Consider the following 16,660-nt stretch of genomic DNA (forward strand, 5'->3'; position numbering starts at 1 on the left):
ATACACATGATAACAAACATAAAGTTACTTACTGGTTTGGCTTGGCAGGACGGTTGAAGAGTCATTGGCGGCGGTAGCTTTCGGATGGTCAGTACATACTGCCATCTTGTTGCTGTTTATGGATTCGATATCACAGTACCTAAAGGGCTCTGATCTTTCCCGTTCCCCCTCCCAATACAGACTGCTTTCCCCTAATACTACTTCATCCCCCTGAAATATTAACAAATAAATAAACAAAACTAATTAATAAAATTCAAGTAATTAACCCATTGCACTATAATAACAACGCATGAGAAACTAGTAATATGCTTTACAATTCAAACTTGGGAAATACAAGACCAAACTTGTGGCAAAATCTTATGGGTCCAACTTTGGGACACGCAGTTCATCAATGTATTAAATCATAATGCAAGGGATTAATATGTGATGATATAAAATAAAACTACTTACCATGGAATTTTGTACGAAGGCATTTGTTTCTGTAGAAATCTCATGTGAACTAGAATTGTGTGGAAACATTGGGCTCAGTTCTTCTTTGGCAGGCAATGCATAGAAACCAAGATCTGAATAAGAAAATTATTTCTCCGCATATAACGTTAGACAGATTAATATTTTAATCTCTTGTTTTCAACGTTGGTAGTTAAACTATTTAAACATTGAACGTTAAGGAAAAACAAGTAACTAATATCATACTAACCTCATAAATTATCACTATCAGTGCGCTCCCAGCTCCATGCCAGTAGAGATCTGCAATGAGTAATAAACTTATCTATATAAAAGTGATCTGATATACAACCTGACTGATATTATTAACCGACATAAGTAATCTAGTGATAAATTCAATAATAACAATGATCATCATAGTTATCGTTCAGATTTAAAAATGTACTACGATAATGTAATACAATAAAAAGTTCCCTTAACCTAGTTTTTTAAATGTTACATCCGATATGAAATCCCACAAATAAGTGTATATACATTGTCGATAGATTTATATTCGATATATTGTCGATAGATTATTATTCAAATAACCGCGCTCACCTAATTACCAATCTAATATATATATATAATAACGATTTCATAAATTCACAACTTAAAATAAACATTGCAGGAATAATTCATCTTAAGAAATAATAATTCACCACTTGTATGCTACAATCCATGTGTAAAAGTGCAATTAACGTATAAAAGTAAATTCCACGTGTACAAATAGAATGTGCATCTATTAACCAATAAGTTAGAAAAAATAAGGAAAAATTAAATAAATAATAATAATAATATTAATATTCTCGACTCAAGTATATATATAATATAGATATAAAATACACAAAAATTAACTTTATACAGACCATGACTATTTTTTGCCATTAACACTAACCAGGTCCTACCTCACAAACACTGGCCAAATACTGTTGGCCAACATAAGAATTCATAATTACAACATAAAACATATAGAAGCGAATGTGCATTTCGCTAACAAGTTCATTTCGGTTCCGCTCACAACTGCGCGCGTTTTCGATGGACACGTCGCACAAAAATTAAGTGAGAACAGAAAGATACCCCAAATGATGCGTTTATATATGCGTAGTAATAATAGTAGTAAAAAGCACCACTAGAGCTTCGTTAGTGCCACTGTTAGTAATAGTACTAGAATTACTAGGAGTCCTAAAAATACTAACAAGTCCTTGCACTTTCGAGAATATTAGTATTAATAGTAGTGTAGTAATAAATATTACTAATAGTAATAATACTAGACTCAATAGGAATCATAGCAGTACGAATAGTTACTAGCAGTTTAAACAATATTAATAATAGTAGTAATAATAACCCAAACAAAACTAAAATCCTATAATAATAAATAGGTATACGTATACATAAAATATCATCTGGAAAGAGAGAGGAAGAGACATGTAAGATTTGGACATGTTAAATTGTAACTATGACGCGTCATGGATACCTTTAAATTTATTAACAAGAAGAAAAAGTTAATAAAAAATAGACGCTATAGATGACTTACTTAGCTTCGAGAGCCCACGAAGAACAAAATCAGTCTACGCGAAGCTTATTTTTGTTTTAAACGCACAGAAAAGCGGAGCGCGTATTAAAGCTCGCTAGTGGTTCTTACTATGAACGACCATCCTCCCCTGGCGTACGGGAGCGATCTGCTGCACAACTATTGCGTTCACATTCGTGCAGAAACGCCAGAGACTACCGAAGATCCTTCACATTGACGCAACACGGTACCACCAGCAGCACCACCACTACCACCACCACCATTAGCAGCAGCAGCAGCAACACTAGCACCACACACGACTACGATGACAACGACGACGACGACGACGACGACGACGATGACGACGACGACGACAACGGCTACGACACAGAGAGTACCCAGTGGCGACACCCGCAGCGACACCCGTGGTGCCGACGGTCATTGAAAACCGGGAAAATCTAACGATACTATTTATAGGAGGAGGAGGAGGAAGGAAGGGGTTAGGAGGTGGTGATGGTGGTGGAGTGGGGAGAGAGGTGAAGGTGGTACCAACAACGGTGGGTACGATCGACAAGGGAAATGATCGTTTTAATGCAAACACGATATTTTTTGATTGATCTTTAGAGATGCATACAATAATTATTTTAAATTCAATTTTAATCGAATCGATTGAAGATACTTTAGATTTTAATATTTAATTATTCTTACCTACGTTCTTTCTAATGAATAAGAATAAGAATAAGGATAAAACGGGAGGAGGCTATTTGTACGTCTCTTGGATATTCGCAGCGGCCATTTTTGAATTTCACAAGAGTATAATATACATTACATATACACTCTTTTCTCATAGGATAAATCATATTATTTACTTTACTTTACTTTGAGAACACGCGTTTTATACGCGATCAATGTTTTTCAATTTTAAAGTAAAAATCCGTCTTGTTTTCTTTTCAAATTTATATATCTACAAAAAATTAAGTATTATTATTATCATCATTATATTAATTATCAAAATACGCAATAATTTATAATAAGAATATGATCTCATATATCATTGTAATAAGTGAATTGTTCAAATCGATATTTAAAATATTCTATTCGTTTCTTACTTATACTAATAGAACTCCATATTATTATTCATATTTTTAAATTTATAAATTGACTCTCGTAGTTTCTTGCGCATTCAAAAAAAGAATATCAATGATAATTCGATTACAACGTTTTCATATAAAATTAATTCATTAAATATAGCCGATAAACAAAAAGAAAGAAATAAAAAAATATAGAAAAAAGGTTGGAAGCTTGAATTTTCGCTATTTCTTCGTTCTTATGGAACAGGAACGCATGCAATCTTCTAACTCGTCGTGTCGGTCGACTCCTCTCTCTTTCTCTCTTTCTTTCTCACTGATTCTCTGTCTCCCTCTTACTCGACATCAGCGAATCAGCCAATCGGCGATTCGCTGCGCCGTGCCGCCTTTCGATTCCACGCAAACGACGACGACGACACAACACTACTACACTAATAACTACTACACAGCTAAACTACTACACTACTACTACACTACTACTACATTACTACTACTACTACTACTATTATTACTTACTACGCGACAAAGAAACCGATCTTTTTCGTACGTTCCAAAAAAATCTCAAACCCTTCAACCTTCCCCCCACCCCTCCGCACCCAATTCCACCTATTACTCCCCATCTCTTCTTTCTATTTCTCTAGGAAAAACGTTGCTTTCAAAAGAATGAAGTAGTAGTACGGTTGGTGCGCCGTAAAGCCTGTATTTTAAATGCGACATTTGCGAGTATCAGAAATTATTGATCTGCCAGATACGCGTGCGTATATGTGTGTGTGTGTGTGTGTATGTGTGCGCGCGCGCGCGGGAGAGAGAGACTGAGAAAGAGTAAGATATGTATATATATATATACATACCTAGTATGTAAGTGTTTTTATGTGAGTGAGAGTGCACGTGCACACCCGCACGCACACACACAAGTGAAAAAGAAAGAGAGAGAGAGAACCTTCGCACGTATATACGTGGCAGCAGCTAGGAGGCAGCAAACGCGCCTCGCTGTTCCCTCTGGCGCACGTCTGCCCTTTTATAACTTCGCGGATAGTCTTCCTTTCTCCCTTTTCCTAGTCCGAATTAAAAATTTTTTTATATCCTAGAGAGACTAAAATTTGATTCCTTTTAAATTTATTAATTTTTTCTGTGTGCTTTTTTTTCTTTTCTTTTCTTTTTTCTTCTCAATTAAATAAAGTACACCATCTTTGATAGATTAATCATCCAAATTATATATGCGACACATAATCCCCTCCCTCCCGCCCCACCCACACCCACAATTTATACGATATATCTTTTATTTTTTCTTTCGATGATCATCATGTTGTATTCCAATTGTATTCCGATATATTATGCATAGGAAGATAATAAAGAATTGCAAAAATATTCTACGAATTCCGAACAGTTAATAGCTGCTTTCAAAGATTAACCACAAAATCTAATTGACCTTCTTTTATTCTCCCGAACACAATCGATGCAATTAATAATATCCCCGGTGTTGTATATGTTTGATTAATTACTGAGTAATTAATCCACTTAAATGTTTATCCTAAATTATTATCGATAAGTATTAAATTCGCAAAAAAAAAAAAAAAAGATATGGATTTGAACTCATGCGGAAATAATATGCCACGCATATCATATTTTATGATCGGAATATATATGACGTGGTAGTGTATAGGTTATAATATATATATATACATATATATGATGGAAGTGAATCGATGCATCTGCGAAGGCAGCGATCTATTATGAACGCAACCTGTCAATTACGAAGAGAGCGGAAGTTCAGGAAGGTGTATTATCTAACTCGGTGCAAGCATCTCGTACGGAAGTGTTTCCCCCACCAAAACTTAGTTCTTCATTTTTTTTTCTCCTCCTCCTCCTCTTCCTCCTCCGCCATTTTCTTTTCTATATTAATTTTATCCTTTCATCTCGAGATATATATTAAAAAAATATATATATATATATATATATAGCTGAATTAGTGTTTTAAATAAAGAGACAACAAACGTCAGAGTTTAGGTATGCAAGAATGAAAAGATGCAACACGATGTTGTTGCTGTTGCGGCTTCTCTTGTGCTTAGCCAGCGTTCCGGTAATGTATCGGGTGTGTTCGTTTCAAGGACGATACAAACAACGGTACCTACTCGGTTTCCAGATGAAAACGAGAGAAAGAGAAGAAGAAAAACAAAATAAAAAGAAAGAGAGAGAGAGGAATTCGCAAAATTTTTCCAAGTGAATTCTCATTTGGTATAGGAAGAAACAAAAAAGAAACCGTGGATAATTCTTTTGTTTAAGGTGTCGTAAAGTTTGAAGAGATCAGTTTCTCAGGAATACGCAGAGTGTTGTTTCTTGGCGCGTATCGTATACTATTCTTAACGTTAAGTTGCATCGACGATGATGAAGAAGAAGAAGAAGAAGAAGAAGAAGAAGAAGAAGAAGAAGAAGAAGAAGAAGAAGAGAAGAAGAGGAAGAAGAAAGACTAAGGTTTGCTTTGTATTTACCTTGGTAAGCGTGGCGAAGTAAGAGAGAAAAAAAGAAAGATGTAAATACTATCGTACGGAGGACACGGGCTACGTTCAAGCTCCAAGATGCTGTCGTTTATGACGCGGGAAAACCTGCGTGACCAGATAGTCTATCTCTTCACCGTGAAGGAGTTCAATTGCCCGAGGAACGACAGAAACCAAGAAATAGCGGACTTATACAAAACCACCGTGAAGTTATCTGAAAGGGAAGCTAAGATTCTGATTGGTTTGCTCAATGTGAAGCGCCAATTTTGAAAAAAGCTTCATTTTGAGTTATATTATACTATATATATATATATATTCAATAGTAGGATTAAATATTGTTACGAAATGATAAGAATAATGAATGATCGTGATTGGTTAGTTTTGTGTCTAAACGTGAATTTTTAATTAAAGTGCAGCATTGATTCCTTTTTTGTTTTCACTTTCATTGGTAGAAAAACGAAGCTCTATACAAGGAGGACGATCGAGATAGGCATTCTCGTCGAATTTGTGTCGTTGAAAATGAGGAAACATCGGGTACGATAATTCTCCACGAGGGCGGCGGTGCTGTTCGAGGGTTCACATTTTATTACGTGTGTGTGTTGTTTTTTTTTGTGTGTGGTACAATTATATAGATTTGAAAAATCAGACCATGCGAATCGACGCGCTCTCTAGTGGCAATAGAAATCATCCTCTCATTGTAAATATTGTACCCACATTTATAACACTGAAAAAAAAAAAAAAAAAATAAAAATGAATTTTATATTCATCAAAACAATTCAAGAATAACAGATTCGAAAAAATAAATCAATAACAAATATTAAAATAGCACAAAACCAATACGAGTCGGAACTTTATATTCATAAAAACGATCCCCAAAAAATAACAAACCAAAATTTGATATAAAATAAATAGATAGGAAATATATATATATAAAATGAATTAAATAAAAAGAAAAATATATTATTTAAAACTAATGAAGAATATAACAGAAAAGAAAAAGAGGAAAAAGAAAAAATATAACGTAGCGTAAAATACTGCCTTCATTAAAACGGTTTGTTAAAATGTTAAGGAAAAAAGAAGGGAAAAAAAAGAAAATAATCAAAGAAAAACAACAAAATTTGCAAGAAATAAAAAAACAACAAAAAGGAAGAAGGTTGTACAAAAATTTTCCTTTCGATATAAATTCTCTCTACTATGCAAATTCTTGATCGTCGTATAAAAAAAGAAAAAGAAAAAACAATAATAACTACGTAGTCAGAAATATATACATATACATGAAAATAGCATTCTAACATAACACACACATATATATATATATATAAATATACCACCAGAAACATTTCCACATTTATCGTCATATTATACATACACACACATACACATGAATATATAAGACGATAAAAGTGTCAGGTATTTTCAAGGTCGAACTTGTCCGACTAGATTTCAATTTTATTTTAACGATCGATCAGTTCAAGTCAACTTAGATTATTTCTTTAGATCTATTTATCTATCGAAATTAACGATCTGTTCATATACACCTACGTACACATAATAAACGTGTATACAAATTACTTCCATAATCGAATACTTCTTTTGACTTAGGTCAAGATGCTTGAATGAAGAACACAGTCCTCAAACGTGCGTTGTGTTTCCATCTTCATTACAAACATGTTTGTTGTATATTTGTATGCACTTATATATGCATGTGCACACCCGTGCATACGTGTTTCTATATTTTTCTATCTGACAGTGTAAACATATTTCTACGTATGTGTATGTAAATAATCTGTGTGCGTGTGCGCGCATGTAATTTATATATATATGAATATGAATATGCATGTGTGTGTGTTACGTGTTAGATGTATGTAATACGTAAGTATAGTTATGTTTGTATGAACTTATTTGAATATACGTATATATGAATACATGATATATATACATGTGTGTATGTGTATGTAAATGAATGTACAGTTAATGTTAAGAAGATATAGAATAGTGAAATATTATGAATAATATGTTTATAAATTTATGAACAAAGTTAGATAAAATATATATATATATGAAATAATAAAGGAAACACCTTGACAATGGATTTAAGATAATCATTCAGATGCAAATGAACGATGCAAATGAGATATTTGGCAGTAGTTAGAAGAATATACATGTTGGCAAAGTAAAGGGGAATAGGATAATTTAAAGCATACGTGCTATTCTAGTCTATTCTCATATTCTTGACATGTTAACGCATACAAGGAGAGATAGTACTTGTGTAGATGAGTAGAACGTCAGTATGTCACTCGAGAACAGAAGGACCAAATAACGATGAATAACGTCAAATCTTCTCTCTCTCTCTCTCTCTCTTTTTAGTTTTATACATGTATGTAAATATGTGTATGTTTATATGTGTAATTAAAAAAGTACACACTAGTTATGTATAAGTATAATTGGCATGGTCAATAAGAAAGTGCAATGAAGTTGAACAAACGTTATTAAAATCTAACTGATGATATACTTCTAATAAATAAATATAATAGGAGTACAAGAAGGAAATAAGAACAAAAAAAAAAGCATTTAATTATATTATAACAATAATAGTAATAGAATGAGATTAGATTTGTGAAATTATTTATTATTAAATATTTTCTAATTATTATTAATTATTATCAATCGATTATTGCGTGTTATTATAATCAAATTGATAACGTGAAAACCCGGAAGCTGTTCTGATGTTAAAATTAATCTACAATTGAACCTCCAATATCCGACAATTTAATGTGGTATTCAACAAACGTTTGATTATTTTAACACCGTACATAAATTTTCCTGTTCGCGACATTTGCTATCAAAAAACAGATAATCTGTTTTTTATTTATTTATATTACATTTGTTATCATATATTGGGGCTCGTATTATGAATGAGTTTCTTTCTTCGAGACCTTTTTTTTTTAAAACGATAAATATATATTATCTCGCACGAAAGTATTTACGTAATAAGAATATTTAAAACATATTTAAATACATTTGTTTTTTTTTTTAACGTACAAATACTTGATAACATTTTTCAAATTACATTTTAGCGTTATTTTCTTTTTTTAATATTTGCCTTACGACAAAGATAGCATAAATTATTAAGTCGTCAAATATGAAACGATTCGATTACTCCGATTTCTTTCAGTTTTAAATCGGACATTTTATATTTAATGACATAATATTAATCATAAATTTTACAAATATTCTAATTGAATAATAATAATTTGTTTATTTTATATATATTAATTAATCGATTATTTTCTTTTTATCAATAATTACGAACTACAAAATAATCGTAATAAGCAAAATTGCATAATAATGTGCAACAGCAATTATGTTAGTTAAATTCTGAGAATATAAAAATGAAAGTATGTTTGTAAATGATGTAAACGTTATTTGAAATTTCTGATACGGGGTTGGAAGAAGGATAGGTTAGAACTCCTATGTTGACCTATCACAATTAATCACGTGGTTCGAACATATGTAACTGCTGATTCATCTAAAGTTGAACACTTCTATCTAAAAAAAAAGAAAAAAAAAAAAAAACAAAATAAAATAAAATAAAAGTTTAAAAATTTGATATAAAAAACATCGATTGCTATTAAACGATTTTCATTGATTGTAAACACAATTAAAATAGACTTACGATCAGTTAAGCTAACATAACCCCCAAAAGATCCCTGGTTCATGGCTTCTACCAACGCGTATTTGTTTTATTTAATTATATTATTTTGATTTTATTTATCATAACATTTGAATGTATTTCATTATTTGACAAGACTTTGTAAATGTAAACTTTATTTTCTATTTTAATATATATTCTTTTATTACTTAAATAAAATTAATAGAAAATTAAAAAACCCTATATAGAAGTTAAACATTTTTAAATTCACGTTACCAAAAGTTACTATATTACGTATCACGCGGTTATTTTAACAATAAATAAATAAATTTCGAAAATTGCATAGGCTTATTATCGGTTAACCTAACATTTTTGTCTACATATGACGAGACCATATTTTCGTCGCCATTTTGGAAGAATTCTGTATAGAAACAATAATGAATTGTCGATGATCGGGACTTATAGTTAGTGAGAAACGGATTTCATTTGTAATACATAAGTTTCTTAGCTAACTTACACCGAACTCTCTCGTCGACGATCAATAAGACAACTTCTCTCTCTCTCTCTCTCTCGCACTTACTCTCAACGGAGAACTCTACAAACATAATTCTAAAGCGATAACATGACCTAGGAATATACGACAAAACATATTAATAACTGTAATTGCTAAATTGTTATAACAAAACAAAGAAAAATGAAATAACAGAAATAGATATCTGTTTAACATATTAATCATCAAAATAAAAATGGAATTATTATCATATTAATAATCGTTTGATATCGGTCTATCCGGGTATAACATTTAATGTCGTTCCTAACGTGTGTACTCTTGTTAGTTGGTTAGAGTACACACGGAAGCATTTCAAGACCCGGTGACCTCGTTTTCCTAACTACCGTCTTACATTCGAGGAGCCATTTCCAGTCGTTGCAAATTATATTAGCATCCTCGAAATCATAACTAGATATCAATATTAATATATACGATGATGATATTAATAATAATAATAAAAATATATGCAATATTTGATTACAAATTAAAATATGTCACTCTACAGTAATAACAAAGTTTTTTTTCTTTCCCCGAAAATAGATTAGTATCGAGATTAATTAGATTAATTTTGTAAACTCAATTTTGAATCTATATAGACGATAAATATATATAAAGAACTTTGGATCTACTAAAAATTTTTTAAACTCAATTTGGTATTTTTTTCATTTTTTTTATTTAATCATGCAATGATTTATTTCATTAACAGAAATTGGTAATCGTTACAAAGTATTTTGTGTGTGTGTGTGTACAATTTTTAAACTAAATATAGAAATAGGAAGTTTGGATTAATGCAGGAATTTTTGTTTGACTTAGTATTTTTTAATTATTTCATGATTTATTTCATTTACAAAAAAAAAAAAAAAAAAAAAAGAAATTAAAAAATTGATTTGATTTTGAAATGAAATGACAAGCCCAGGAACTCTTTTGATTCACCTAGTTTATTTTTAAATATTCCAATCCTCCGCTTTTATNTGCAATGATTTATTTCATTAACAGAAATTGGTAATCGTTACAAAGTATTTTGTGTGTGTGTGTGTACAATTTTTAAACTAAATATAGAAATAGGACTCATCGAATAATGCAGGAATTTTTGTTTGACTTAGTATTTATTAACAATTTCATATTTTAATTCATTTACAAAAAAAAAAAAAAAAAAAAAAAAGATGAAAAAATTGATTTGATTTTGAAATGAAATGACAAGCCCAGGAACTCTTTTGATTCACCTAGTTTATTTTTAAATATTCCAATCCTCCGCTTTTATACACACGATGTGATGATTTTTATTTCAAAAGTTTCCCCTAGATGATTTTTTAAAAATCAGTTACTAAATTTATCAAAAACTTTTTAAGCTAATTTTGTATTACAAAATTAGATGAAAACATAGTTACATTTGTATCCATTTAGAAACTTTTCCTTCGTCCTATATTTTCGAATAATCCTTCTTGTTTATTTATTAATATCTTTACCATCGCGCGATGATAAAAATCCTACGAAAAGAACTTATCAAATATTTCTTCTTATCATAATCATATTTTTTACCTAGCTGTTATGGATATTATAGTTTTCAAGCATCCCCAATATATACACGTTGTTCTCTTTCTCTCTCTCTCTCGTGGCAATGTTGGAAAGGTCGATTACTTCGGCCCCATTATAACCTTTTTGAAGGGAATAATATCATTACCCTCGCTTGGTTCTAGAGTAACACGCTTAAGTGTTCGCTTAAACGTTCATTTTCAAGTAAAATAGACTAGTAAAGTATAATACATATGCTACCATCTTTCAAAGATCCTCTTCCTCCTCCTCCGAAGAAGAAGAAGAAGAAGAAATTGATATTTGAATTTTATCCCTAACAACACTAACCCCCTCTCTCTACCACAACTCAAAAAATATCCCTAAATTTGATAATAAAGTAACGTATTACCATTTGGATATTAAAACAAATAATTAAATCTAACAGCGTAAAATGTAAATATTACGTATAAGTAACGTCAACGGAGTGGTGTTAAATGGTACAAGAGATTTATATGTGCACCCGCACCCACACCCACACACACACATGGACGGATAAAAAACAAGTATGTAGATGCATACAAAGTAAGCTTTGAAGAGTGTGCTCATTTTTATATGAGTACACCTCTCTCTCTCTCTCACGACGACGACGACACGACAACAATCGATGTATGTGTAATGCATTTGCATGTATAGTTAGTAGTGTGTGTAATAGTAAATACGAGTGTCGCGTGCGCGTAAAGATTTGACGTGTGTATACGCGGAGTAGTACTGGTCTATATATACGGTGTAGCTTGGCAACAAGCAGTCAGCGAGTTGCGGGGCAAGGTCGACCCTCTCTCCCCTAACTATTTTATCCCAGACATATATTTGTTACGAAACTCTTGTATATAACTACTGCGACAGCCGCGCAACACACAGCTTAACCGCGTTTATTCGAACTAATCGTTCACAAACTTACGACGACGACGACGACGACAATATGGCACACAAATTACTATTACAATTTATTATTATTTTCATTCAAATGTTTTCTATATTCGATGTTCTTTGTTTTTCTTTTTTTTTTTTTAGAAGACATGTTAGATTTTGTTTTGAAGTGGGGCAGATGGGTAATTGGCGTGGTCCGCCATCTTGACTCTGAGAGATACAATTTAAGTAGTTAATTAATGTTTGATATCTAACTTGCGATATTGTTTATTTTTGCACAAAATAATATGTATATTTGTTTAATCATTTTTTTTTATTTATTTTTGCACAAAATAAGTAATCTTATGTTTAGTGTATGTCTTAATAGAAATAAGGGATGTAACTTCTGTGGTAGTTCGCCATCTTGAAATAGAGTTAATATAAATAATAAAAATAAGATATTGTTCGTGTTTTATTATTATTATTTTTTTTCTTCTTCTTCTTTAATTTGTACAAAATAAATGTCTCGTGTAATTTATATTGATATGTATTACATCTCAAAATAAAGAAAAATAATAGGATGTGTAATGTAACGCAAGATATTGCAACAATGATGATCACAAAACAACGAAAATAAATAGCCACAAAAGTATTCAATATAATAATCTAACTTTCCTCACACATCGAATCCCCATTGTATTCCTTGTAAATTGACACGACTTATCATCCTTCCTGTTTTACCGTTAAAACGTTATTGCAATTTGAAATTTATTTATGCCAATACCTTTAATCTCAATTATTTGATTACACAACATTTTATCATCATAAATAAACATATCTATATTTTATGTATACATAAAAAAAAAAATGTATGTAACGCGTCCAATTGATTTTCATATTTATAAAATATTAGTCATAACTAATCAATATATATATATATAAAATGAAAATAAAGATTATATTAATTAACATATTATAATTTAGTTTAGAGTTATGTTTGTTGTTGTTGTTTTTATTGGAAATCCTACCTTATCGAGTTGATGCTGTAATACTTAGCGTATTACGGAAGGATTTGATCGATTTTAATCTTATTTCTAGCGGTTGTACTCGTCGAATGCATACACGTGCATATATGCATACAAGCGCGAGCACGCGCATATACAAACATATATATGTAATGTGTGCATCTTCTTTTGTGCGTTGTCTATTTGTGTCGCTCGATCATCGTTTACATATGCGATCGTAGATGATCATGATGATGATGATGATGATGATGATGATCATGATGAAGATGCTACTACATACATACACACATACTTGATCTGTTGGTGGTGGTGTTGTGTTACTGTTACACTCTGCTACTACCGCTACACATTTTAGTCGAAAATAATGCTATTTATAAAATCCACCACAAATAAGTTAAATAAGTATCGGTCGTCGGACGGTGGAATGCATGCATACATGCATACATGCATCTACGTTTTACATTGCATACCACGACGACCCCAGTACTTTGTATTGCTTTTTATTTTTTTTTATTTATTAAGTAGAAATCAATGTTTCGTGGTTTTTTCCAAGCCGGTAATAAATTAAGTTGGGATATATTAACTTCTTTCTCTCTCTCTCTCTCTCTCTCTTTTTTTCTTTTTGTTTTAATTTTATTTTGTTTTTAAAAACCTGCGGTGTTGTAGAAATAAAAGGTAAAAGAAAGAGAGATAGAAAGAATGAGTGAGTATATTGTTTCCTATATTTTAATAATGTGTATTGAGATTTAACTTTTTTTAATTAGAATTTTATTTTAATTAGTTATTAAAGATATATATACAATAATAATAATCATATTTTTATTCAATATAATAATTACGTTATTCACGTTTCCTTTTCAATTTTATTCTCAGTTATTACTTTACTTTCAAAAAAGATTAAATAAAGAATAAAAAGTTTGCAGAATAAAAATGACACGAATTTAGTATTAAATTGATAAAGCGATAAAAATGTATATATTCAGAGATATATAATATAAATAATATTGTATAATATATATATATATATATTCAATACAATATTTTATACACAAGCATATAAAGAAATACATTTGAAATAATTCCACCCTAGATTCGATTATCCGTTGAACTTTCATTTATCCGCCTGGTTTGACCCCTTGATCATGTTGGTTAATCAAGATTCTACTGTATAATATATCTTACTGTATATATATATTATGATACTGATAAAATATATGAATGTAATGATAAATGCATGAATAAAAAATATATGTATAATACCAATATAAAATGTTTTATATATATATAATAAAGTTAAAAAAGAAAGGAGTAGATATTAATAGTCAAAATGGGTTACCAAATAAAGTTGTGTAGCATAAAAAAGAAGGTTGCTACTTTTACTAAAAAGAAAAGCAAACAACGGGCGTTGACGTTTGACCCCTATTTATCGGTATGCCGGAAACTACGATAAATTTGTAAATAGCTCATCTCAAAAGCATACCACTTTGAATCTTATATTACAATGTATATATATATATATATGCTATAATACTACATACAAACGTACACAAATTCGTGTAATCAAATTCAATATTTTGCTTTTAAATTTCCCGCCATCTTAACGGGGGAAGAACATATCGTTATTTTAACTAATATTATTTATTATCGGTATTGATTGATTAAAGATAATTATCTCTGTTTAGAAAAAAAAAAAAAAAAAAAAAAAAAAAAAGAAAAAATTAAATGAAATTTATTCAATTTTTCAAATCATTTAAAATATATGTATCATTCTGCATAAACTCGATTACACATTTGTAACATTTACTCGTAATATTAATACTCAATATCAGGAATTATCAATTTAAAATAAAGTCACATTTATATCTATCTATCTATCTATCTATCTATTTATTTATCTTTTAACGTTTACATCAAGATCCCTTATTACAACATATTATCACTCGAATCTTAATTCTTCCTGGAAGTGACATGTTTTAAGATAAGAAAAACATACTATATTGATTTCATATATACTTACTGATTTCATTTGTTATCATTTTAATTGCTTCTCTCTTATTACATACATAAATTACAAATATTATACTATGTATAATATAACCCGTAAACTATTTGTATTCATTGAGAAGAAACAATATTGAAAACTAATATAAAATATTATTCCAATTAAATATTTAATAATCAATATTTTTGTTTTGCTAATAAAACATAAAAATGTTAATAGTAAAATCGTATTTGCATTATTCTTTTTATTTCTCTCTCTCTCTTTCTTTTATGGTATTCATATAAAAATTATGGTAGTGTATGCCCTGTCACTTTCGCTCCAACACATACACACATGCATACACACCTAAATCGTATTCTTATACCAATGCATACTCTCAGAAAGGTCGAATTATTTTTTTATTATTTTTTTTCTCCTTTTTTTTTCTCTCTCTTTTTCCCGTTCAAATATATTTCTAATATATTTGATATTATTTATAAATTAAAAATTAATAAAAAAAAAAAAAAAGAAATATATATATATTTAAACATACTACACACATATTATAGTTAGATACAACAGAGATATTTCCCTTTAAGGTCAAACGTTCACATCAATATGGAAGTAACTCGTAATTGTATTAGAAATCAAACGTACAGTATAGAGTTTACAGTTTTAAAAACATCTTACGTAAGTTACTGGGTCCTACGTTTTCTATTTCAACGCCATACGAATCCTATTCGCGCTTACACACTCCTATACATATATACATCATGTACACATATGTATATACGTGCATATACATATATATATATTTACATATATATAAAACGTATATGCACTTACGTATGTATATACATATATGCATATATATATATATATATATATGTCGGTTATATTTATATTTGAAATACGTACTACGCGACACGAAATGATGATCACAAGAATGCGTAGAAGCGAATTTGTTCGATATATTTAACGGTATATATCATATATAGATTTCGATTATTATTTAAATGAAACTCACCTACGGCAGCGTGTGCAGTGGCGTTAATATCTGAGGAAGTCTCACTATCACACGAAAACTACACTTTTCACACACTCAAAAACACATTTCGTACAATCAAGGGAATTCTTTATTGAAAACGAGCCTCCATTGCTTGGCACGGAGTTCCTACGAGCTATCGCGGCGCTACGTTGGCTCGCTGTTTTTTATCATAAACAATACAATTGTATGATTACCGATACGTTAATACTTTTGTTTAACTGCAATATCGAAGAGTATTTTATCTATAAACGGAATAGACTAATCGCGTGCTTTCTTTGTTTTCATTCGCTGATACAACTGTCTTGGTGAAAGCTCATTGGTCACTTTATTTTGTCAAGATTATTTCATTGGTTGATTTATCTATGCATAATATTATGCAATTTGTTTAATAATTATTAGTATCATTATAA

General features: G+C 30.3%; 1 protein-coding gene across 2 annotated transcripts in view; it reads right to left on the reverse strand.

The window, feature by feature from the left end:
• Positions 1–16,422, reverse strand: part of LOC106788272 (trinucleotide repeat-containing gene 6C protein) — a 29,991-nt gene extending 13,569 nt beyond the window's left edge. For both annotated transcript variants that reach the window (XM_014751405.1, XM_014751406.1), the window contains exons 1-4: positions 16,230–16,422; positions 698–747; positions 451–563; positions 33–210 (exon numbers count right to left, since the gene is read on the reverse strand). In XM_014751405.1, the coding sequence (XP_014606891.1) occupies positions 33–210; positions 451–519 (247 nt within the window). In that variant the 5' untranslated portion in view covers positions 520–563; positions 698–747; positions 16,230–16,422. The remainder of the gene's footprint in view (positions 1–32; positions 211–450; positions 564–697; positions 748–16,229) is intronic.
• Between the last annotated feature and the right edge of the window lie 238 nt (positions 16,423–16,660).

Source organism: Polistes canadensis, unplaced genomic scaffold (assembly GCF_001313835.1).
Source record: "Polistes canadensis isolate GaletaPanama2010 unplaced genomic scaffold, ASM131383v1 scaffold_132, whole genome shotgun sequence".
NCBI classification, from domain to species: domain Eukaryota; kingdom Metazoa; phylum Arthropoda; class Insecta; order Hymenoptera; family Vespidae; genus Polistes; species Polistes canadensis.